The following is a 25,756-nucleotide window of genomic DNA, read 5'->3' on the forward strand; positions in this document are numbered from 1 at the left end:
AGCTATATCAAGCCAAACTGAATCACACTATTGGGATACATAAAGAAACAAATACACCTTTTTTGTTGTTGTTGTGTTAAATTCATTTCAAGTGATTATCTAAAAAAAAAACCTAGACCAGACCATATAATGAAAATACACACAGTGGCAAGTAAAAGAGTGTTTATTTCACTCATAAAAAAGGACATTAGTAGTTATTGTAATGAAATCATGCTGAATCAGACATTAATGCGTCGTCTGACTGAGGCTCGTTACATCTGTTTATTTGTTATTCTGTTATCACTCTCATTATATATACACTGAACACAACAAACCAAACACCAAGTGGTAATCAAGCCACCAGGCAGTAGTTTGATCCTTGACTGTCTGTAAACTGATTTTAGAAGCAATATAACTGAAGCATGAATGCTGTAACCGTGATGTGATAAACTGAAGGTCAAAGTTACAGATGTTTTGTTTCACTGCAGGCAGCCATCGGTCTTGTACTCATCTATGAACTGATGAAAATGTCGACAAGACAATCTGTGAGCACTTTTTTGACAATCTCCCTTCAAAGGCACTTTTTCAACCCAGGTGTTGGATTCCAACAGATGCTGTATCCTACAAAAAGATTTTGGGAAAAAAAAAAATCAAGGGTGTAAACAGAGTGACAATAATTCAGTGTATCATTCAGAATATTTGAAGACACTTACACTCTGTCTGAGTTGGTTGTGACACCATCCTTGCCCATGATGAGATAAGATTGTCCCACATCTAACCGAGCTTTGCAATGAAGCCTCACAGCAAACACTTGAATAGAATCGGCGCTCATCAGTGTATCTAGCAGAAATAGATGGAAATGTTGAGTTTCAGTTAGTTTTACAGCATCTGATGATGATGATGATGATGATGATGTTGATCTTACTCACTTGAACGTAGGACCTCAGTCACATTGGTCCTGTACATTACAAAGTTACTTGCCACAGAGTCACTCAGGACGTTCACAATGTATGCTGGAAGACAAGACAAGTTTAATGTGACTTATTTAATTTGCATGACTGGTAATTATTATTAAGAATTACCACATTTGCGATACTCAAAATAAAGGTGCTAGTTATAGTTTGTACATTACTGACCGTAATCCACTGTCGGTGAGAAACAGGCATGCTGTGCACGGTCATGCTTGGTGAGTTTTCGGTTTCGGTTATTCAGCTGAAAGGTTTCTTGTACTTTATGACATGGTCCTGAAGAAAATACGAACAGGTTAAATAAATACTTACTGAAAGGTAAAACTATATATGAAGTGCTGGTCAGTGTGACCTTATATTCTGTCAGTAATGTTTTTCTTGGTTCTGATTGTGTCAGACCGCTAAGAGACTGGAGCCATGTGTAAAAAGACAACGTTTAATCTTTTACACTATCTAGTGTTGTACTATTCAAGAGCAGTCTTGGTCATTATTTAGTCTCAGCCCCTTTAACTCTTGGTCTTGGATGCTCTGGTCTTGGTCTTAGGGTTAGGTGGTATTGACTACAACCCGCCAGGAAACGCTACCTTACCAGCAGAACTTTAGCTTGGGGGTAACAGAGATTTTTATTATTGTTGTTGTTGTTGTTGTGTTATTATATGGTTCAGATAGTCATTCAGGTGAGTGACAGTAGAACATTAAAATAAACACCATTTTGACGATTTAAGTCATCAAACAGTGAACTTGATCATCAAAAACATGATCACACTGAACGTATGCATTTTCATTTTGCATTTAAATTTCATGGCCGTTAAAGTGCTAGCGGTTCATGTAAGATCTCGTCTAGAGAGTGATGGCCTACTTTCTGCACACTGGCACACGTCTTCTGAACACAGTTTGGAGACCATCTTGCTTCTCAGTGGAGCCGAGTAGAACATAGTGCACCTTTTACCTGCAAGCAAAGAGCAAGTGATGAATTTATGTTGTTTCAACAAAATCAATCACAATAACAAATATAAAAATAAAATACAAGCTTACTTGGTTCATAATAATCATAAAACACAGCCGGAGCAGGCTGAAGGAGCCCGACAGGCACTCTTTGCTCAGCGTCAAACTCGATGCATTGGTTCTGTTCAAAGAGCTACAAAGGAAGAAAATAGATCAATAATGGACATGTAGGCTCCAGTTTAATGGATTTGGGGATTTTGAGGTTTACCTCATTAAAATAGAGGATCACTCTTCCACCAGAGACTTCATAATGGGTAATGTATTGTTCAGGTGGCAGTTTGAGCTGTTTGGAAAAGAAAACATTCATTAAACAATCAAATTAATATATTTACATTAAATCTGAGATATTGATGACTGAGTACCAAGTTATCTCTAGTTATGATTTTTATGTCCATAAACTCGCACCTTCAACCAATCAGATTTTGTCTGTAATCTTCTTCAATGATTCGCCTTCAACGTATTCACAATCACTCATGCAGTTTCTTCTACAACCACAGATGTTTCAAATATGAAGGATAATAGAGAACAGACAGTGAAAACTACCAACCATGTCCAGGTCATGGATATCAGCCTCAAACCCGCTCAGCAGAGTGATATCAGCTATAGCCATACCCGTGAGACTGCTAGCCAGACTGTTACCGCAAACAGGAAAAACAAAGAAAAACACAGACGTTATACACGATCCATCACTTTTTTCTGCAAATCTCATTAAAACCAATGGACTTCATTCAACTAACCTGACACAGACTTTGTAGGTGACAACGTTGTCCTTATCCAGCCCGTTATCAAGAGCTCTCCTGGTCCGTGTACGAGCGTCAAACCACTCAACTGATGATTGTGGCACTTGATCCTGTTTCAGCTCATCAGCACCATAGTCGTAATAGTCATAATTTTCCATGATCTTGGCTAGAAAGACAGGGATTATTGTAAAGGTAGGTTTACACTATGTTCCCACGTGAGACAACGCGGGTGGGGCGAGATGCGCAAACGTAACAGGTCATGATTTCTGTGGGTGGCGTGCCAGATTTTTAAACTGTCCTTTGGCCATTATAAAACTTGGAGGTGGTCTGTAGTGGGACGGGAAGGTAAAGAGGAAGTGACGTGTAGTGAGCGTTCTGTCACGGTTGTTTCTCATTTTATGACGACGCGCTTCGTCACGGTTCTCACGGCAAAGCTTCGGTGTATGGTAGCCATTTCATCACATTCAATCGCGGTTTATCCCGGCGTGCGACGGTTTGTGGAGCCAACGCGTTGCGTTCTACTCCGGTCTACCACGTCTGCGAGGAGACGGGTCCGGTAGGGGTGTTCTACTCGACTCTGGGCAACAACAGAACGGCTTCTTCAGACCATGCCACTGAAAACGAATTCAAGAGGTATGTATGCACCCCTCAAAAGTCTCAGAAAACAATGATTACCTTCACTTTTGATGGCCCTTCGGCCCTAAACATGCTTCAAACGTCCACATTTCATTCATACAAAGCCTTGACAGATTGTGAAAAACGTGCCAGACCTTCCTCAGAATTCCCTAAAATCCCAAGGCGCACTACGTTTCAGGCAAACGGAGCTGCCGTGGCTACCGGCAACATAGTGTAAGCCTACCCTGACTCTGAAGGCTTTTATCACTTGTTATGATTTGTCGGTGGTGACAGAAGCTCACCAGTATACTTCACTTTTCCCTCGACGGTCACATTGATAGACAGCTGAGCACAGTCATCCTGAGTTTCCAGGACATGGAACTTTTTCAGAACCTGCCAGGAGGATTCCTTCAATTATTTCTGTGTTCATAATATATACATTACGCACATGAATTAGACTCACTTTAAACTTGACCTCTCCTTTTCCTGTCAGCTGCACATTAATGTTGTTTCCTGCGAATATCTGAGAAGAGATGCAGGAAAAATGAACAAGAATGGAATAATCACAAGTGTGTACTGCAGAATGCTGCGAGGAAGGTTGTGTAATACCTTCAGGTCTGTTTCTACTTTCTCTTTCCTATTTTCCAGTTCGAGAGTTATAATGTTGGCCTCTGATGGCGTTGTGAACTCCGCTTTGACATGACCTTCAGTACTGCTTGATCTCTTTAGCTCATACTCTGCGAGGGCTTCAAGGGCCACCACGGTATCCTGAATGATAAGAAACTATCAACAGTCTGTTCACACCAAAAGAGCAGACAAAGACAGGGACTTTATCCACTTCAAGCAATGACCTGTGTTGACCTATAGCCTCCAAAGTAGTTTTCTTGCATGGTCAGCCAGCAGGCTGTTTCGTCAGCCCACTTCATGTGTTCCAGCTCCACCGCAGTCAGGAGGACATAAGCTGTCGTTTCCACAGTGATGGCATCCGCTGACCTCCCATCAGCATCAGCTGTCCAATAATTACAGCCATTTTCCGCTGATAATGCAAAACAGTGAAATGTTACGAACAAACTGTGGGAGGCAACATGATGACATTAATGGAAAGATACTATAAACTAAAATTTATAGAAAAAAAGGGTATAAGCTCTAATATATACTATTTGTTAAATCGCTAAAATATTTGCTTTTAACAAAAACTTCTCTAGCCATAGCCTATAGAGCAGGGGTCACCAACCTTTTACGCAATTCATTCACACATTTGATTCAATAAAGAATAAATGAATATGTTTCTTTTCAGCTTAAAAAAAAATAGTTAAAAATGTGTTATTACAAAAGGATTAATCTGATATTTACTCAAATTCATATTAATGGGCCTGTCGTATTGCTATAAAGATGTTAAGGTTTTTCAATATTACCATTTTCAATAAAAGTTGCCAGGTGAAACAATACTGTCAAACAAAACTAGAAATGCCCCTTTAAGTGCACATTAATCCTTGAAAAGTTGTTAAAAAGACCATTTATGTACAAAAAAATATATGTACCCATTTCTAATGCCATCCAATACTACAAGTTTTTCTTTTAATTATTACGCAATGAGAATACACGTTCTGATTCTGATACATGTTGTACTCCTGAATATCTTTATTTGCTGCGCAGTGCAAAAGTTTGATTGGCAGCCAGTTGACTAACACTCCTTTCATTGATTTTCCATCTTTACATATATCCAGAACGTCTCAATGAAATTAAAAACATAACAGAAGAAGATTCAACTCTGTAACAACCATACTTGCCTTTTGTGGCCATTCCCTGGAGTTTTGTCCAAATAGCTGAAAGATCTGTTCCCTTCGGCAGGCAGATGGAGAGGCAATATGCTGTGGTGGCAACAGCATGGGGATGCTGAAGGTTGCCTACGTTGGACATGAGATATGATGTTGCTCTTGAAATACTTGCTTCCTAGGGAACAGCAGTAAAATCTGGTCAAAAACATTCTTGCCACCAGTTGTGCAAATGTGCAATATTTACGACTATAAAAGACCTTATCCTGGCAAGTTAGCATGCTTGTTAATTAGTGTTAGACAACTGGGTGTTGTGGAAATGCAGCTCAAGAATTATGTGGGACAGTATAAGTTTGTGTTATCTCACCGCATCACTCTGCCTTTCCGTGTCCAGAAATTGAAGGGAATGCTTCAGTGCAATAGTTATAAAAGCCGTCATGGATGCATCTTGGTCTTTGCCTTTCTGCATCAAACACACATATATTGCAGCAGAGAAGTTTGTTATTATCATATCCAAAGTTTATTTCATGTTTTAACTCTTAAGAAAGGTTACCAAGATGTCTCTGTGTAAAACAGGGTGCGGGTCACTGAATGATCCATCAGGCTTCTGCACAGAGAGTAAATATCGGACTGGTTTCCTGATCCCTTCTAGTGGGACGACTCGACCTTTCCGGCCCTGCTGTCCAACAACCACAGTCTGACGTTGCGCCACCAGCGATAATACCTTGACGACATAGGCAGTTATCCTGATGACAAGAAGATACAACAAGTTAGATAAGTCAAAGGGAAAGTTGAGGAGGAGTCTTGTAGAGTCCTTGAAAGATAGAAGATGATTCACATTATATTTATAAAAGCTAGCGATTTAAGACATCTACTGTAACAAAACAAATACTCACCAAGTGCTGTAGGGTACTCCACTGAATACATTATAAGCACCGTTGCTTTGTTGGTGTCTGTGACCAATGATGCGCAGAAAACCTGTGGGAGAAAATCTACTTCAACTTAAAAAACAATAGTTGAAAAAAAATCCTACTACCCTCACCTATGCTACCCAGATGGACATTCCCAATTACAACATCTTTAAAATTAATCAGAAGCATTTCAAAACAGGAAATTTTCATTGTGCTCCTGTGTTTTTGTCAGCACAGGAGGCTAATATCATATAGTAAACACCATTTAGCAGTTAGCCACCAAATGCTAACGGCTGACTATAATCACCAACGGGACTAGCATAAACTTTGAACCCTATGTGATATAAATGAGGCCTGTATTTCATTTTGAATCTCTGTGGTGGTGTGGCGGTTTGTTCTGCAGTGTGAATGTTTATATAGACTCCTCCATGATTAATCAACACATGTGTTAGGTATGGGGTCCATGATTCACAGTTCCTGCAGCCAAGCAACACATGCCTAACAGTCGTACCAGTCAAAATCTCACATGTACCAATGTTCCTCGGTGTGCATGTCACAGAAGATCATGGACCATCAACACCACATTACTGGCCAAGAAAGCACAACAACGGAAGTTGAGATACTTCCTGTGCAAACTGAGAAGAGCTAGAGCCTCCAGCTCCCATTATGTCCACATTTTACAGAGGCAGCATCGAGAGCATCCTGTCCAGCTGCATCGTTGTGCGGTACGGTTCCTACTCCGCCTCCTGCCGCAGGACCTTCCAGTACAACGTAGGAGCAGCGAAGAACATTGTTGGTGTCTCTCTCCCCTCCCTCCAGGTCATCTACTCCATTGTGAGCGATCCCACCCACCCGTCACACACCTCCTTCAGTCGGCTGCCATCGGGGTCTGTCTCCCTACCCCCATATCCGAGCTGGATTTTGTATCCCTTCCCTGACCAACACTGCTCAGGGTGCGACTCCCTACCCTTGCCCGAACCAGGGTCTGAATCCCATTCTACCCCAATCTGTCTGTCTGTCCTATCTTTCTCTCCTCTATCCTCTCACACTAACCGGCCAGCAGGTGCCGCCACCTCTGAGTTGGGTTTCTGCAAAGGATTCTCTCTGTTAGAAGGAGTTTTTTCTTTCCACCGTCACTCATGTGGATTTCTTGGGTTTCTCTCTGATAATAGCATCTAGATATGACTATGAATTGAATTGAAATCAGGGAAGAGCTTCATTCAACAGGCTGTTTGGAAGCTGAACTCTATACAGGCTATGCCCTCCCTCCCCCCTCTGCCCCCTGCACACACAAGTCCTGGTCACTTAATGCTAAACTGGACTGGACCTTTATGTTCAGATGAGGTTCCGTCAGTATTGTCAAATGATGCTGCACACGATCAAAGTCCAGCTTTTAAACCGTAAGCACAGCACCTTTCAGCAGCCATACAGACGCTGGCAGATACATAATCAAGAGACAGACGGCAGCAAACATCTTTCATAGACCTTGGGGTTGTGAACACATCTCAAGCACTGTTGCAGGAGCAGGACAGAGAAAGACAGCAGCTTCTGCAACTGATTTAATCCCTGGCAGAAGTGTTGAGTAAGAAGATCACTTCATTACTAATTACTCAATGGTGATCAGTTTCTGCCAAAGGTATTGCCATTACCAATATCTAAACATAAAAAAAAAAAAACACAAATAACTCTGCAGTTATCGGTTTATGTTCCTACCTTTCTCCAGATTATCAAGAGCTTGATCTCTTTTACCGGCAGGCAGCTCGAACCACTGTTCACTCATGTCGAGGTATCGGATGGCTAAAGCTGTAGGGACCAGCCCCTGCATTGTCTGTTCTACGCATTGACCAGGGAGTCGGATCAAACCACCAACCCTTTCAGGAGAAAGGAGGTTTTTCGCGTGTGAACTGCTGAATCCGTTGCCTGTTGGGTGAACACATGGAGGCTGGTGAGAAGGACGTGGTGTTGAATTGTGTGCGAGTCTAGAGCGTCCAGTACCTTCCAGTGAGATGAAGATGTTGGAGTCGGACTGAGGCACCGTGTTGTTCGGTATAGTTCCATCAAGAGTGATAATCCTTCTGGTTTTTCCTGTTTCCACAAAGAGAAGGGTTGAAACTTTAAGCTAATGACAAACCTTCAAGTGTGTGTCACTGAGAACTACTAAAACAACTCACCATCCAGTATAATCAGCTGGGTTTGCTCCTCTCTTTTTTCGAATCCTTCCATCTACACAAGAGTAGAAACAACACAATAACCATATGTCACTTGCTTGGTTATATTTAACTAACGCAGGGGTGTCAAACTCACTTCAGTCAACAAACAAATATACACCTCCATTCTCTCAGGAGGTAACGTATAACAACCTGATGGCAAACAGCTTCAGCTACAGCATTTTTTTTTATCATGTTTTCGTTTTCCTTTCTGAAAAGTTTACAATTATGTTAATATATTTTCACAAAACCTAGACAAGTTAAACTTTCTCATGAAATACATGTGCAACATTGAGCCGTTTTTAATATTGTCACCAAACCAGATCCTCAGTATGTTTTGCATATTCAGCACCTCAGTGTGGCTTGGATTATAATGATTCTCCCCCAAAACATAATTGAGCGAGATGGAAATACCCCTCTAATAACAAATGTGAAAATTGCCTTGGTAAGATTTCTGAAATAAGACATGATTTTGAATATTAAGACCTTTAAATTTGCACGGAAAAATATTTCAAGCTATATTTTACCACTTGATACTAACTTGAACTATCTTATATAAATGACCTCTCAGCTTGAAGTGGATTAAATCTAAAATAAACCTTGTGTCTTTTCAAATACAACTCGATACCAGATGATTTCAAGATCGTTTGACAAATCCCTCAATCTTGCTGAAATATTACTTGTTGTTGAGTTTATCTTAAATAGGGTTAGGGTTAACCCTTTAATTATATTAACTAATAATATCAGCACTAACCTGCACAAACAGAGGTTTTAGAATCGCATCTTGTCCCATCTCATGCTCTATGTTGAACAGACGTATTTTGATTGGTATTGAACCGGTTCTCATGGGAACAGCAGAGAAGGAGACAAACTGAGAAGACTGCGGCTCCACGGTAATGTTGACGAAAGATGTTGTGGAGGCTGAACCCGGAGAGCAAAGTCCTTCGGTTTGTTCCATATTCACAGCCACCTATGGACATGCAGGGAGAAAGCAAGCATCACGATGAGGATTCTTTTTTTTTCCTTTTTTGAACTGAAAGTTTCTGTTTATATACTGTTTGTTGCATTTACCTGTAGGCGTTCATCACCGTAGTTGTACACAACCGGTGAAATGGTCAGCTGCTCGTATTTTTTCACTGAATATGGGAGCCTCAGAGAAACAAATGATTCCTTAAAGGCTTTGACCTCAGTCGGCTTAACTACACAAAAACCTGAAGGAAATACGAAGATGACATTGAGTCAAATCGTTTGGTCATTGTTGGGTGTACAACCCCTGGCAAAAATGATGGAATCACCAGTCTTAGAGGTTGTTCATTCAGTTGTTCACAGACATGCCACAAAACTAAAGTAATTTAAAATGGCAACGTTCTGGCTTTGAGAAAAAAAAAAAAGTGGTACTCAATAACAATTGCTTTTTTAGATCAAGCAGAGGGAAAACTTATGGAATCACTCAATTCTGTGGAAAAAAATTACGGAATCATGGAAAAACAAATAAACAAAAAAAACCCCACTACAACAAACCACGAGTACTTTGTTGCACCACCTCTGGCTGTCTCTGAGGCATGGACTTAAGAAGTGACAAACAGTACTCTTCATCAATCTGACTCCAACTTTCTCTGATTGATGTTGCCAGATCAGCTTTGCAGGTTGGAGCCTTGTCATGGACCATTTTCTTCAATTTCCACCACAGATTTTCAATTGGATTGAGATCTGGACTATTTGAAAATTATGTCATCATCCCCAAACATCCATTCAATTGATCGAATAAAGAAAATGTCCAAAATGTCAATGTAAACTTGTGCATTTATTGAAGATATAATGACTGCTATCTCTCCAGTGACTTTACCTGACATGCAGCCCCATATCATTGATGGTTGTGGAAATGTGCATGTTTTTTTCAGGCAGTCGTCTTCATAAATCTCATTGGAACGGCACCAAACAAAAGTTCCACTACCATCACTTGCCCAATGCAGATTCACGATTCATCACTGATTACAACTTTCATCCAGTCATCCTTAGTCCACCATTGCTTATTCTTAGCCCATTTGAACCTTTTTGTTTTCTTCTGTTTAGATCTTAATGATGGCTTTTGTTTAGCTTTTCTGGATGTAAATCCCATTTCTTTTAGGCTGTTTCTTACAGTTCGGCCCCAGACGTTGACGAAGACGTCTTTTGCAACAGTCCATGAGGATTTAGGTTTGATAATCCTCTCCTTTGTTTCAACCGACATCTCTCGTGTTGGAGCAATGATTCATGTCAATCCACTTGGTGCAACAGCTCTCAGAGGTGTAAACACTCCTTTTTAAGCGCTAACTAATGAGCAGATTTCTTCTGATGCGGGTGTTGGTTCTATCAATGGAAATTTATAGGGTGATTCCATCATTTTGTCCTCAAAATTGAGTGATTCCATGTTTTTTTCCCTCTTCTCGATCTAAAAAAAACAATTGTTATTGACTACCACAATATTTTCTTTTAGTGTTTCTTAAAGTCAGGAAGTTGCCATTTTAAATTATTTTAGTTTTGTGGCATGTCTGTAATCTGTACTTTTTGTACAAAATTAAACAACTGAATGAAAAACCTCCAAGACTGGTGATTCATCATTTTTGCCAGGTATGTCGTGGTCTGGAGGTTTTTATTACCAGTGGCTGCAGATAAAGTAAGGACCTGAATCTCCCAAGTGGTGATGGAGTCCGGCAATCTCAAAGAATGGCTGTCAGAGTTTTAAGTGAAGACAATCATTACACTGGCACAAATGTCACATATCCAGCTATACTGATTTGAGGGTGAGATAATTTTCAGGGATTTAACAACAAATTGTGGTCAAAAAATGCATTAAATGTTGCGCTAACCTTTTTTTGCCATTCACGTCGAATTCTTTGAATTCAAAGCTGTGTGGGAAATATCGACGGATATACTGGTTTGCTGTTCCCAGAAAAAACTGCTCAATGTCTATTTCGGTTGCAGCTGAAAGAGAAAAACTATTCAATCAGGACAATCGGACCAAACCTGGACGATCATTTTCGAATGTAAAAATAACACTATCATCTCACTCCTGCTAAAGCCATTCTGAGAATCCTCTCGCATTTTTTTTTGTCTCAGACGTTCTCCATCAGTGCAGCATTTTAGAAAGGCATCGGCACAAGCATGATTCCCCCCGACCAGAAGGACCCTCGCTTTCCTCTCCTCGCAGGTCCGCCGCATCGGGATGAGAGAAAACCCTTGAAGGCAACAGTCCTGCAGCTGGGTGTCGTTAAAGTTTGACTCTGAAAGTCACATTCAGAGAAGAACAACACACGCGTTGATCGTTCACTTCATCAAACGTAGCTGACTTCAAGCTGCTTCACAGAAAAGTAAGAAACTTTTCTTACTTAAGATCATCCTTTCCAATTCAAGATCTATCGAGCGACCTTGACGGGCAGGCGCTGGATTACAGCTGAAATCTGGAAGAGTTGTGTGACGGAGAAACATCATCAGTGAGGAATAAATGAGAAGATTCCTGGTTTTCAACAGAGTTTGGATGTTGTTCGTGGTATTTTTAACTAAAAATGGATGTAACAATAACATAATGATGGCCAATAATATAATAACCATTAATATGTCAAAATAGTTAAAAATATCCTCAATCTGCAATGAATAAATATAACAGCCATCCTATTCATTATATCTATTTTTGATGATTAAAGTGTGTTAATTTTGTTTTTGCTTGTTATGTATCAGCAGTGTCATCTCTTGTTGATTTAAAGGGCTAACTTATAAAACTCAAAAAGAAATAAAGTCACAAGAAAGTTATTTTAAAAGTGACAAAATTATTAAAAAGTAAAGTTTTTTTTAACCTTTTCTGACGGCTGACTGGTGCCGAGACACAAAAGACAGACCAGCATCCACGAGTACTGACGCTGAGTCAGAGCCCCCACCGTATGAGCAGCCAAGGTCATAAGACTTCATACTGGAAAACACCTGAGAAAAACTCAGACTCTTCTATCGTTCTTAAAATATATGCTAAACAAGTGACAATACAAGAAGTGTGTAAGAGTGACCTGTTTCGAAGTGAGCTTATTGTCGGTATTGAGAGCGTAGAAGGCCTTATCTACAGCCAGCAGAGCCACTGTGGCCCGTTGTCCATGCAAATCAATGAACAGTGTCGAGGATTTTCCAGGTTGGGATGGTCCGAGTTGATTCACCTAAGATAATGTTGTTGATAAATCTTCAGAATATGACAAATAACATGCAAATGATGCTGTTTGCAAAGATAAATCACATTTTGCAGTATTGACATTATTCTCTCTGAGCTTTACCTAACAATAAAACAAATCCACCTATGTGACAAATGAATTCAATCGCAGAAACCGCGGAGGTAAAGTTCTGTTTGTTTACTGCCTCACTCTTATCTGCTTTGTTTACTCACCTCGACTTTTATCTTACATTCATCCCTGACATCTACCCACACCGAGTTGGCTATGATGTTTCCACCCAGGTCGTGAAAGTAGCCAACCAGACGGAAAGATGGAACCATATCAGACGTTATCTGCAGGATCTGTTTTACTGATGTGCCAATTCTAATAGAACCTTGTTGAGCAATGACCCCACGGCTCAGCACCTGCAAAACACACCACACACACACACACACACACACACACACACACACACACACACACACACACACACACACACACACACACACACACACACACACACACACACACACACACACACACACACACACACACACACAACAGTGTTTCATCATACTGGAAAACACACTCTTACAACTCATATCAATCAGATTCCCCTCACCATGTAGTATATGTACCCTTCCAGAGGAGAATTTCTTGCGCTGTACATCACAGAAAGTGCCTCATTAACTGAGTAGATCCTATTGGTGACAGACATGTAAAGGTAGCTGTTCCTTGGAGATGAGACACTTCTTATTATTTTCCTCTCTCGAAGGTCACCAGCAGACACCTATTGGAGCCAACGGAGGTGAAAACCATCAAAACAGACCTGAAGTATCCCCAAAGTAAGTTCAGGGATACTTACCTCAACTGTAATCTCAGTCAGGTCAGCATCAACGTTAAAGAGCGCAGACGCTGCCCCCTCCTGATCAGTGATGCGTTCTGTCGCTTCCCTTGAAGGCATTTGTAGCTCAATTTTTACAGGAACAGCGGCTGCTGGGGAGCCGTCTGGAAGATGCAAGGAAACCTACAACAACAAGAAACCTGAGATATATTATCACCAGTCTCGAGCAAAGCCCATTTGTTGATTTCAGCCGTACCACCACATCCAGAGGAAATCCAGGAATAAAATGAGAACGAGTTCGAGAAAGGTCCATGGTGTATTTGTGGGAGAAAACAGGAAGGTCAATGTCTGCCTCTTGCATTTCACCACCTAATAGAAAAAAATATATTTAAAAAAGAAAAATATTGGACTCTTAATGTTTGTTTGTTTTTCTTCTTTTAGACAAGTACAAGGAGGTTAATATGTTTATAGGATCATAAATATATTATTACTACTTTTACTACTTCTGATATGTAGTAACTGTTCTTGTTTACCCAGGACAGTCACTTTATAGGAACGTTTTGGTTGAATTACAGTTTCAGTTCAATTCAATTTCACATATAACGCCATGAAACATGCTCTAATTATAAATACATATTTATAAATAAATATTTAAGTTTATCTCAATATTCTGCAAGGTATTTTCAATCTGGACTAAGAATGACACTTCATGTGATTAAATAATGCTGCTCTACACTAGAAATTATACTTTTTATTACTATTAAATACAGTGATGCTTTATATAGTTAAATCTTTAAACATAATGACATATCATCATAATGTCATTGGATTTCCTCTAATAAGATGACAATGTTTCATCCCATTCATGAGTGCTGAGTTTTACAGGAATAAAACAACAGAGTGAGGGTGAGTGCATTACTTCGAATGTTGGTGACAAACACTTTCACATAGAGTTTTTCTTCGTTCCTCGACAGTTCAGCGAGGCTTTTCTTCATGTGTTCACGGAGCTTTGAGTCTATCTCTTCTGACTGGCGAGAAACTGTCGCCTTTCCATTTTGGACCTGCAAGAATTTGTATGTTATATTATCAATGTAATACAAGGTGATTAGATGTTGAATTTTTTTTTTAGAAAGATGCATTCAAATCTCACCAAGCCAGATGCTTCCAGCCCCTTTATGATATTATACGTATTTCCATCTTTTGTTGAGACTCCCATTTGACAGTGGTATGCTCCATTAACTTTCTCACCATATGAATACCTACAGAAAAAATTGGAGTAAGTGTTGGAGTTGAAACAGACACAAGGACAGCTTGCAAACATATTTTAAACATATAGGCCAGTGGTCTGCAACATGTGGCCACTTTTGGCTTCTCGTCGCCTCGAGGCTCCCTGAAACATTCAGTTGAGTTGAATTTATGAACAAAGACAAAAACTCAATTATTTCATGCAAGGAGGTAAAACAGGAATAAATATTTTAATGTATTTGTTATTTGCACAGAGGAAACATCTTGAATGTCAAAACAGCTGAAGATGTATAAAAAAAGTTTTAACCATTTGAATGTCACTGCCAAAACCTATGAAATAGCAAAAACAGCTTCAATCCATTGAAAAAAAAAACAGTTGAAACTATAATGTTATGTCTGTACTTCATGAATGCAATCTAATGTAGTTTGTGTACTTCTTGAATTTGTTGACATTAAAGGTCAAGCATGTTTTGGTTCTTTCATATGATGGAAGTTTTATTTATTTTATTTATTTTACCAGATTTAAAACAAGCAGCACAAAGATAACTTGGATTTTCCAATGAATTGAAATTATTCAGAGCTATGCGATGACTTGAATATAATTTTAGAGAGAAAATGTAATGGCGTGTTTCCTTGTTGTCATGTGAACACACTTAACTGGAAAATGATGGTAGCTTTCCCAGTTTCTTGTAAATGTGTATTGAAACAACACTTACATTGCTGAGACATTGAAAACCAGCTCCTTGTCTCCCAACAAAATGTATTTCTGCTCCATTTCGATGTTCACATCAAAACTGGGTAGAACTAGAGTATAACAGTAAAAAATGTTTTTAGAGGGAGAAAATATAATCAGGTTCGGAGGATTATTTATATCTTACCAAATTTTTGCACACTGAACTCTCGGAAAGCAGCATTTGCGTCACCGCCTTCATAATGCGCCGTTATATTCCATGTTCCAGTTCTTCAAGAAAAAATAGCAAACGTATCAAAGTCAAATTAAATGCTTGGTTTGTCCCAGATGAATATGTTTGAACATACTTGGACACGCTGGGTATGGGGAACGTTCCTTTGTACATTCCTCTCAATGCAGACCTCAAGATCTTCAATACTCTGCTTCCATCAGCATTCTGTCAGTAAAAGCACAAATTGCTTCATTGAGAGATGAAACAAGTGTATTGAATCGTCATCAGAACATGAGAACATTGTGAATAATGTTCTCAAATCTCAACCTGCAGCCTTATGCTCCCCCAACATTTACTACCAAAAGTATACAAAAACTCTATTAACTTAAAAGCTGTATAATTTCTCTGCTTTCCCCCCCACAAATCACTTCATTGACTTCAAACAGTCTCAAAATGACTAAACATTCAATCATCTTCAAGATTAAACACCTTTGTGTATTTGAAGGTATTCATAAATAAAACTACATCAAATTAAATCAAACGATTGTCATAAAAAACAGCAATGAATAACTTAATATCTTTTTTTAATGTCGTGCTAAATTTTCCCCATTTCCTCCTTGTGGCCAAAATGTATTTATTTGATAGTTTAGAGAAGGTTTGAAGTGAAACAAGCTGAAAAAAGTGACAACAGAAATAAAAGCAACTAAAATGTTTTATTTGTAGTTTCTTGTTCAATCTATTCAGGGACTGCTAAAATGGCTAAAATCTGGTGTGAAGCATTTTTTCTTCAAGACGAATGTTTTTGCACATGGTCCCTGAAAAATAAACAAAATAAACAAAATAAAATATTTTATTGGCCAAGCAATACTCACAAATACTGACAGATAGAACATTTCCTCGTGAGGCCTCAACGTGTGGTCAAGAGTGAATATCCTGTAACTCACTAACACAACACAAATCATCTCAAAACAACTTTTAAAATGTATTATAATGAAAACGTTTTCAAAGTATGTTGCCCTGTCATGTGTGTTCACTTCACCTTGCTGTGTCGGGTAGTAGACTGGCTGATCGGTCTGAATGAAGATGTGTCCCCTGTGTTGTGATACCAGGACCCTTGTTATATGCCGAGGACTGAAAGACGGACATTCTGCCACGAGCAAAAGGTAGGGGGTCCGACTCTTCTTATTCAAATTTGACCAATCCTCCCAGTTTATCTGTGAAGATGAAAAAAAAAAAAAGAAAGTTAAAGACATGTCACATCTGTGTATCTTGTTTCGTTAGAAGTTGGAAAGTTTCCACACCTTCAGTTCAACAGTGGTGATGGTACTTTCAGTCTGGCATGTAACAGTTTTGACCGCAGATACGACAACACCAGAAGTCTCATCCTCCAGGTAAAGAGAGACGGTGTTTCCCAGGTGAAGACTTCCCATCTGGACGGCCACCTTCTCGCTCACACCCCGATGAAACACAGTCGGCGCTGAGATGAAGAATCTGCACATGAAGCGGAGAAATGTCTCTAAATGCACATTCACACCGAGGGGCAATTTACAGTCACATATAGTCTCAAATGAATAATCATAGGAAAAGGAAAGGCAACTTTATTTACATTCAAATACGAGGCCATACAAATGCTTTACATTAGCAGTACTTTTTTCAAATATGAACCAGGACAGAATGCAAATGCAATACAATAATTAAAGATGCATCGCTTTATAGAATGAGCTTGACTTGGAGCCACCCTGCAGGTTTCAAAGGAATCTGTTCCAGATGTTTCTGCCATGAAAAAGTGAAAGAAGGTTCCGCATGTTTGATCCAGATGAGCTGAGAGTTTACGTTCTTTTTGTTTTTTATTATTGAGGTAAAACCCATTGACATAAAAATAATTGACATCACCTCAGCAAGTCATTTAAACAGGTTCAATCTTAAAAACAGTACTACATTAAGTATAAGCTGGAGGAAAAGAAACAAACATATGATGAACAGATACTGGCTTCTTATAAGTAAAAACACTCAAGCAATATATAGCTAAAAGTTTGTTCAGAAAAAGACTTCAGATAGGAGCTTCAAAAATCCCATGGATGAAACTTTGTGGAAATAGTGATGATTGGAAGTGTGACAACGAAAATTTTAATCTTTGGCTCGTTCTGTTGAAAATGAATCCTGAAGAAATATGAATAAATAAATAAATAAATAAATAAATAAATAAATAAATAAATAAATAAATAAATAAATAAATAAATAAATAAATAAATAAATAAATAAATAAATAAATAAATATATCTAGAAGTAATTGCATTAAATACTATAAATAAATAAAAAAATAAAAGCAAGGGATTGGCAAAAGTTTAAATTAATAATCAAAGTTGCCGATGGCAAATTGCCAGTGGAATTTCATATCATTATTTTGAAAAAAAAAGTTTTGGGATTAACAGTACTGATTAAGATATGAAGGATATGTAACATCCTAAACAACATCACTATAGTACATGTATGAATGTGAAACTCTAATACAGAGTAAAATGATTACATTGACAAAGGCAAATACATTGATAAAGCACCCCTCACACACAAGGTAGACCACTGTGCTTTGCAGGGAAATAAAGGAAATCCATCATAAGAAACAATGATCACAGACATATCCTTCCATTAAGCCATTCACAGTTTTGTCGACGCAGTTGTGAATTGAACTACAGGAAACCAGTGCAAAGATTTGATAAATGTTTACTTACGATTTGGACTGCAAGCATTTTGTATCAATCACAAACAGCCAAACAATTGTGAAATCACGACTCAGATTCTCATCATTCAGATGCAATCAGGTGTTCTTACGTGTCCCTGTTTTGTGCTGAAGCCTCCACAGCCACGATCAGGAGCAGCAGCAACACGGTGTGTCCCTCCATTGTGCAGCATCTGTTTCTTCTCCTGCACTGACTCCGGCTTTTCATTGACTGTGAGTTTTGTAAGTCTTGTGAATTTCTCAATATGTGGCTCTTTCACTACCCTCCCCTTCGGATATGATCCAACCTTGAAACACATTTATCACCAGTCTGTTACTGTCTTGATAGAGCTGCTCAGGCTGATTTAATCTAGAAAATCGTGTAACTTTCTAGAGAGAGCTGCCCGGGCTGGTTTAACCTCATAACAGTTGGAACATATTTGGATCCCCCCCCCCCTTTCCCTCTGTCTCTTCTTAATCTTCTCTCTCTTTGGGCCCCCCATGCCAACTTCTAATAAAGGCAGCAACATAAGAAGACTCTTAGTCTCCTCCTGTTGCAAGAGCAAAAACTGTTAAGTCATCAGAAGGCTCTCAATCACATCATATTGTCTGCCTATGTTGCTGAACAGGACAAGGGCGAGAAATAAAAAAGGATCAAATCATTGCAGATTTGTGTAAAAACAAAGAAAAATGTGGTTATAATGGAGGTGCTAACACATGTTTGACCATCTTGTATCCCTACTTGGCTTGCAGCACTGAAAAGTGTTTGTTTCTGTTTCACAATATGTAACCGTCCCTCACTATCTCTCATCGGTCGCTGCCAGTGGGTGGGATTTCCCCTAAATCACGTGATTTAAAAGAAATCAGAGAAAACAAAACCTGGGTTTGTGAGAGAGGGTGAGGAAATAGTTATGAGGAAATAGTTAAGAGAAGGATTTGAAAATAACAGAAGAAAAAAAAAAGAAGAAAATGATAGAATGAGCTGACTTTCTCATAAACTTCTCAACTATTTAGTGCATCATGTCATATTTCCAATACAGATTGAAGAGAATAGACAAACACACAGAAAAAATGTTTAAAACTTTATTTTCCTTCAACAGAAAGTGGCAGAAAACAAGGGAAGTGACAAATATTTGTTTTGTATTCCACATGGTTGTCCTGAAGGCTTGTCACCATGTGATGATTGTCATCTGTTTTTATTGGTTTCTCTCTTTGACAACTCCCCAAATAGGCTGAAAACAAATCCTGGTTAACATCAATATTATGTAAATGTTATTTCTCGAGAGTGCACACATACACACCCACACACACACACACACACACACACACACACACACACACACACACACACACACACACACACACACACACACACACACACACACACACACTGAATATAACTTGGTTCCAGTATGTTTGTATGTTTATAGACATTTAAAAAAGGTAAAGTAGGAGAAAACTTAATACTTGTATCTTTTTGAAACATGAATTCATGTATATCTTACACACAGGCTATAGATGACAGATCGCTGCAGAAAGACACACAGTCACTCACACACATAAACAGACAATTTCTAGTTGTGTAGCTGAAAATAAAAAGTGAAGTAAAAAAACAAAACTAAGAAAGGCATTGAGAAAAGAGTCCAGGTCAATGACTGACGGCTTCAAAGGGAACCTTTCTGGTGTGAGGTGACAGCATCAATCACTTCATCTCAATTACATTATAAACACACCAATTGCATTTTCATTTTGAATAAAATAAATATGGTTGCAACAATCTATCTCAATTAGTTATGCTCTAAATGTAGTTGAATACATTTTAATTATCCAAGTTGAATTTCTGATCCAAGCTTCAGACAGAGGTCATTTTTAAAGGTCTGGAAGGGCTGAGGAAATTTGGTTTTGATTTTCTAGATTCTTTTCATCATATTCATCATTAACATCGAAGATGTGCTGCAAGACTATAAAGACAATTTGGGTAAAGTGGTGAATATAATGTGATGACATTTGTACGTCAGGCTTCATTTTTCTTTGCCTGCAAAAAGCTACGATCTTGATCTATGAATATTTTTACTCGGGCTGGAGTCTCACATTCCTGGTCACTCCCTCCTGTTTTTGTCCCACAACAATTCTAATAACCAATTTTAAATGATTAAAAAAACTGTTATTTAATTAAAAGGAGGAAAGACAGCAAGAGCATTTTGTTTTTTAATTTACAGTTTTGTATTATTAAGCAGTATGAATATTTGAAATAAAAAAACTAATTTTAATGGACTAAATGTGATTTTTCTTTTTTTTTTTTACTGAGCTTAGACACTGATTTACCCCTCCAGTGGGACAACAGTGGCAGCACAAACCCCCTCCTTTTAATGAATGTGGGACTTCTGCGCAAGTGGACAGATTAAAAAAGAAAACTGAGATAAAATAGGTTGATACTGGTAATTTTTGAAGTAGATGTAACTAAATGCAAAAATTCCCAAATCTTTCTGCTGTAAAATGTCAAATCTATCTAAAATTGACATCCATTGCAGCAGTGCTGGAGATAGTTAAATAACTTTTGACCACTACGTAATGAAAATATGAAAGTTCTGTCTCTCATGTCATCATTGGTATTAACTTCAAACATCCTTAAATCCAGAAAAGGCCCCCAAAACATTTTTCATCATGAGTTACATTGCATCTGATCACTTGAATCCTCCTGTTAATCTTAACAGTTCAGAGGAAGTGTGTGAGAGCCGGGGGCATGATGTCCATCCACAACTCCTGACTACAGAGAAGTATTTCAAGAATTGCGTTTGGACAATCAGCTCCAGATTCCCAGTCGGAGTCAGATTGAGCTGCAATAGCGTCATTTAGTCCAGGGATCAAATCCTGCAACAGATGGATGATGAGATGGCGCGTCATTCAAATACAAGTGAAACAAGTGCTGAGATATCTGCTGTAAAATCTGTGGTTTTCAATCGTTGCTCATTAGCTGACCTGGAAAGTTGATTTGAAACTTACTGATAAACAGATAAAGCAGTGTAAACTATTGCAATACTTACATCGTGAGCAATCTCTAATATAGTAATGATAGTCCCAGAGATATTAACCGGCATCACTGTGTCTTAAACTCTTCTATTTTCTAAGTATGTCGTGTGAAGTCCACTCCGCTCTGCGTCCATCCTCGACTGCTACTGCTTCAGTTTGCCTGTCCTCTCTATGTTCTCCCGACTATCCATCTCATTTCATGCAGTAGTGAGGTTACCTAAGAGACCGGCCTTCAATGGAGAAAATCTCCTTTTCTACAATTAACTGGGAAAGTGACAGAAGGAAAAGAAGGGTGGGATCTATAGAGGGGTGCAGGCCTGGGGTAAAAAAACCAAAAAGGAGTTAGAGGAAAGGGAGAAGTGCGCATGGCAGGTTGTGAGATGTGAAGTTTGAATCTTTTTTCCAAATCAGGTTCCAAAATGATTATTCGGAATTTATTTGAATGTTACTAATATCTTCATTCAAGTTACATTGTTTAATTGGGGCATTGAGTGTTTTATGTGATCATCTGATTTGTATTTTGGGGTGAAAATGACTTTAACCTGAAGCATTTAATGTTTACTAAAAATATATATATTTTTTAAAACCTGGATTTGTGATTTTGACACACATTTTTAATTACAAGTTTCACATTTTGGAGTATCTCGTGGCTGGAGGATTAGGCTGAATGAGGTGGCATTACACTGATCCCATTGGAAATGAGTTATGTCTAACCATAATCTCTAAATATTCAGAGGGAGTGACCACTGGGCTCGCAAGGAGAGAAATACACAAAAGGGTGTGGCGTGGGAATGTGGCCAGGGGTCGGGAGTGAGGGTGAAGGGGTCAAAGGTCAGAGCCAGCTGGACAGCACACAAGAGGAGCGGAGGGTGAGAAAAGGAGGGGAGGGGGAGTCCAGAGGCTGACTGACTGGACCCAATGGGACATTAACATTGAACTGACGGGAGGCTCACTGACCAATACCCACTCGTGTGTGTGTGTGTGTGTGCGTGTGTGTGTGTGTGTGTGTGTGTGTGTGTGTGTGTGTGTGTGTGTGTGTGTGTGTGTGTGTGTGTGTGTGTGTGTGTGTGTGTGTGTGTGTGTGGAGGGGGTTCGCTAAGCTGCGACACACTCGTGTAATGGTCCGTAGTAATTGACAAGTGACAAGACCCTCATTACGAATGCAAGAGCAGTTATCAAAATGCAGCGGTGAATTACAAGTGATGGGTGCTGGCATTCACGGCCTGTGTGGAGTAACTTGAGCCTGCCAAGCAAAAGTAGCATTAAATAAGTAACCTTTAGATCAACTAATGTTAAAATTTTAAGAAGGATCTTTATTAGTTTCTCAGAAGCAGAAACATATGTTAATACTTGGATTAAATACAACATTTTTAGACATCTTACAGTAATATTCTTCGCATATTGTTTTATTGAATCAAAAAGATTTTACCCACTGGCACGTTGAAACTTAAAAAAAAGTGTTTACAAAAAGAGAAATCTTACTAAAAATGACTTTATTGCGACACATGGTCTCATATCATAACAGGTTTTTTGTTTCACAGCTTGAATTGATTCAACTATACCGTCATTGAGGACGCACATACAAGCTTTTGTTAAAATTAAACATGTCGAATCATATCCTGCCTCCTCGTACGGTTGATGCTCTGCGTCCCTCAAGGCTGCAGACAGGAAGGTGAGAGTCTGTAAGCTGTGTCTTCTGCTAGTGAAGGTCAGGTCAGTAAGGGCAGCGGGCAGTCTGGACCGTGGGCCGCATCGGCCAAAGCGCCCCAGAAGAAAGAAGACTATCTGGGGGCCCAATGCAGGGGGTCAACATGCAAATAGTAACCTCTGGGAAGAAAAACCCTGAGCAGATCAATTTTCTCACATCACTCTTTGCTGCCCATGACTGTGAATGTGCACGCCTACACATCGCATAATGTTTTTTTTTTTTTTTTTTATGTCTAATGACATTCAGGCTCAACAATGGAGCAGGCAGATGTATTTCAACAAAGCCAGAGCCATGACATCATGTGGCGACACAGAAAAGAAAAAAAACACACACAAAAAGACTTGACTGTGGTGCATACAACACGCATACTACAAATATATTATTTTCCACCAGGTATGAGATTTCAACATATTTGTGATTTGAAAAGACGTTTGGACCTCCACTGTCATCCATCACACATGGAGCACAGAAAATTCAGTTTTTCTGTCTCCGGTAAACCGACCCATCGCTGCCTCCCAGTGGCTTCAGCGGCGCCACTCGCTCCACAGTCATATTCCCCCTCAGGTCCATGTCCTGGGGCCCAGTTCTGATAGCAGCCGGGGAGCGACCTGAGCCAGAACCAAAACTTGAATTTGCAGGTGTAGCGCAGACCCAGCCAGACGTGAGCCGATGAGGCGTCCTTTGCCTTCTCAGCCACTTCATCCTGAAGGTCTTTGGTCGTGACGTGGACGAGATCCACATGGTGCTCCCTGCAGTAGCTCATGGCTTCAATCCATGTCATGTTTTTCTGAATCAAAATAACATTTCCTGCAGAAACGCAGCAAACACACTGTTTATTTTATATTCATATGCAACAACAAAGACACAAAGAGCACATCATGGCATAAACATACCTGAATGCCAAGTGTTGATGGTGGACGATTGATTTATGGGTTGTGTATTCTTTATGTGTGTTGCTGCAGCCGAGACGGTCTCCGTGCTCACCGTTACATTTGGCATTTGCGTAGTTGCATTGCTGAGTTCTGTGCTTGACACGAACCGGGTGGTGTTTGGCACCGTGGGCCCCGTGGGCCCCGTGGGCCCCGTGGCACTTGTCGCTGTGGTGACGACTTCAGGCGAGGTGGTCGGGTCGGCAGTGGACCCAAAGGAATCAGAAGTAATTGGAGGCGGAGTGAGAGTGGCTGTGTAATTTGTGGTGAACGTTGCTGCTGCTGTGCTTCTTGAATTTGCAGTTGTTGTTGTTGTTGCTGTTGATGATTTCCTTGCTGTGAAAACAAACAGCTATTAACATACACAGTGAAGACAGCTGTTGGATTATGTTTTGAGCAATATTACTAACCGTTTTCTGAGATCAGTTCATTTTGTGGGAATGTAAATAAAATCACATTTTGTTTTTATTTTAATTGTCATTTGGTTGAAGTTGTAAAGCGTTTAGACAGAAATCTCAGATTATGAGGATAAATATTCCAATGTTGATGTATGAAATTCTATCACTCAGTTCCTCCCAAGAGCAATCTTCATTGTGATAATGTTTAAAATTTAGGCTGTTTTCTTGAGTGAATGATGCATGTATATATTATCAAATAACAGATCATTAAATAACTGTTGACCTGGACATTAGTGTTTTAATCTCCAGCCATTCAATCCAGTATCATTTTATCTTATAATTTGTCTCATGTACAATTTGTCTCCTTTATATACACTTTATAAAGGGAGAAGCATCTCTAATTTCATTATATGTGACATATAATGACAATAAAGCTATTCAATTTAACATGCAAATTGGGAAATCATCGCTTAAGGAGAATTTCCAGACACTAAACTGTTAAGCTTTATTTCTATCTGTATTCTGAGGTCTTGCATAGTAATTCAGTGATTGATTTATAGAAGTATTTATGTCATGTTTCATTTCTGAAATCTTCTTTAAAATGTTTTTTTTTTTTTTTTTTTACGATCATTACGTAAGAAGATAAGTCTGATGTGGGCACATAATATCCTGAAGAAAAACCTTTAATTACAATGTGTTAACACAGAAACATGAATCTTGGACATGACCTCCAGCAGTTTTTCTACTTTTTCCAATATCTTATGAGGTCTCATTTACATATAAGAAGAATAGAAAGAAATGTTGTAGCACAAGCTCTTAACTAGGACACTTTCACAGTAATTGATTTGACAGGGTTTTTTTTCTTTACTGTGTTTAAGTAATGATTTTCTGTTCGATCAGATTCTAATAGTAATATAAAACGTTAAAACTTACCTCCATGACAAACAAAATCACGTTTCCCACTGCATTTTAGATCGTTCCACTTGCCTCCATCTTTGAATAGAGCAACTGTACAGTTCTGGCCCTTCAGGTAATTGGGCTGAAAGGGTTTCCACAAGCGGAATGATGAATTACTCCCATCCGACCAGATCCATGGATCTTTGAAGAGGCCGATCCATACGTTTTGGGAAGCGGACACATTTTGCACCGCTGTATTCTCTTCTGCTGAGTGTATGCTCACGAGATCTGACGATAAGCCCCTGCAGTGGCTCTGAGCGTTCCTCCACGATTTGGCTTCGGCAACAAAAATGTGACCGCCGGTATCACCATTATCTGCAAGACCAAAGTTTTGCACTTTGAACACAAACAACAGTGTTGTTGTGCTGTATTTAAACATGCCTGTGATCTTTAGAAAAACTTCACTGAGATGTCATCGCTTTACTCACTCTGGCAAACAAACTTTCTTTTAGTTCCACAGTCACTCTCAAACCACTCGCCATTCGAATCCATTGCTGCACACGTATCTTCGTTATTTCCTTGCGGTTCACCAGATCTCCACTTAAAAAAGTCAGTCTTTTGATCAATCAAAGACCAATGCCACATCCATACTCCTCTGGACTCCAGTCCTATCCAGGCTCTTGTCGTTTTATTTGAAACCAAAGCGATCATGTTT

At 39.2% G+C, this 25,756-nt stretch overlaps 1 protein-coding gene across 1 annotated transcript; it reads right to left on the reverse strand.

The window, feature by feature from the left end:
* Positions 1 to 148: 148 nt before the first annotated feature.
* Positions 149 to 18,277, reverse strand: c4b (complement C4B (Chido/Rodgers blood group)). Its single transcript, XM_080500929.1, has 41 exons — positions 18,193 to 18,277; positions 16,665 to 16,854; positions 16,403 to 16,577; positions 16,236 to 16,306; positions 15,500 to 15,588; positions 15,340 to 15,422; positions 15,178 to 15,265; positions 14,367 to 14,475; positions 14,136 to 14,277; positions 13,473 to 13,585; positions 13,238 to 13,399; positions 12,995 to 13,162; positions 12,606 to 12,797; positions 12,238 to 12,381; positions 12,034 to 12,157; positions 11,569 to 11,640; positions 11,251 to 11,463; positions 11,050 to 11,164; positions 10,840 to 10,910; positions 9,272 to 9,411; positions 8,955 to 9,170; positions 8,165 to 8,216; positions 7,989 to 8,078; positions 7,707 to 7,913; positions 5,979 to 6,060; positions 5,636 to 5,828; positions 5,450 to 5,545; positions 5,098 to 5,260; positions 4,159 to 4,343; positions 3,917 to 4,075; positions 3,771 to 3,830; positions 3,610 to 3,700; positions 2,690 to 2,858; positions 2,500 to 2,584; positions 2,161 to 2,235; positions 1,983 to 2,085; positions 1,807 to 1,896; positions 1,116 to 1,223; positions 909 to 992; positions 693 to 819; positions 149 to 600 (listed from the first exon to the last, which is right to left on the reverse strand). Exons 1-41 carry the CDS (start codon positions 18,261 to 18,263, stop codon positions 459 to 461), a joined length of 5,109 nt encoding a protein of 1,702 aa, XP_080357055.1. The 5' UTR covers positions 18,264 to 18,277; the 3' UTR covers positions 149 to 458.
* Between the last annotated feature and the right edge of the window lie 7,479 nt (positions 18,278 to 25,756).

This window comes from Blennius ocellaris (assembly GCF_963422515.1).
Source record: "Blennius ocellaris genome assembly, chromosome: 8".
Lineage (NCBI taxonomy): Eukaryota > Metazoa > Chordata > Actinopteri > Blenniiformes > Blenniidae > Blennius > Blennius ocellaris.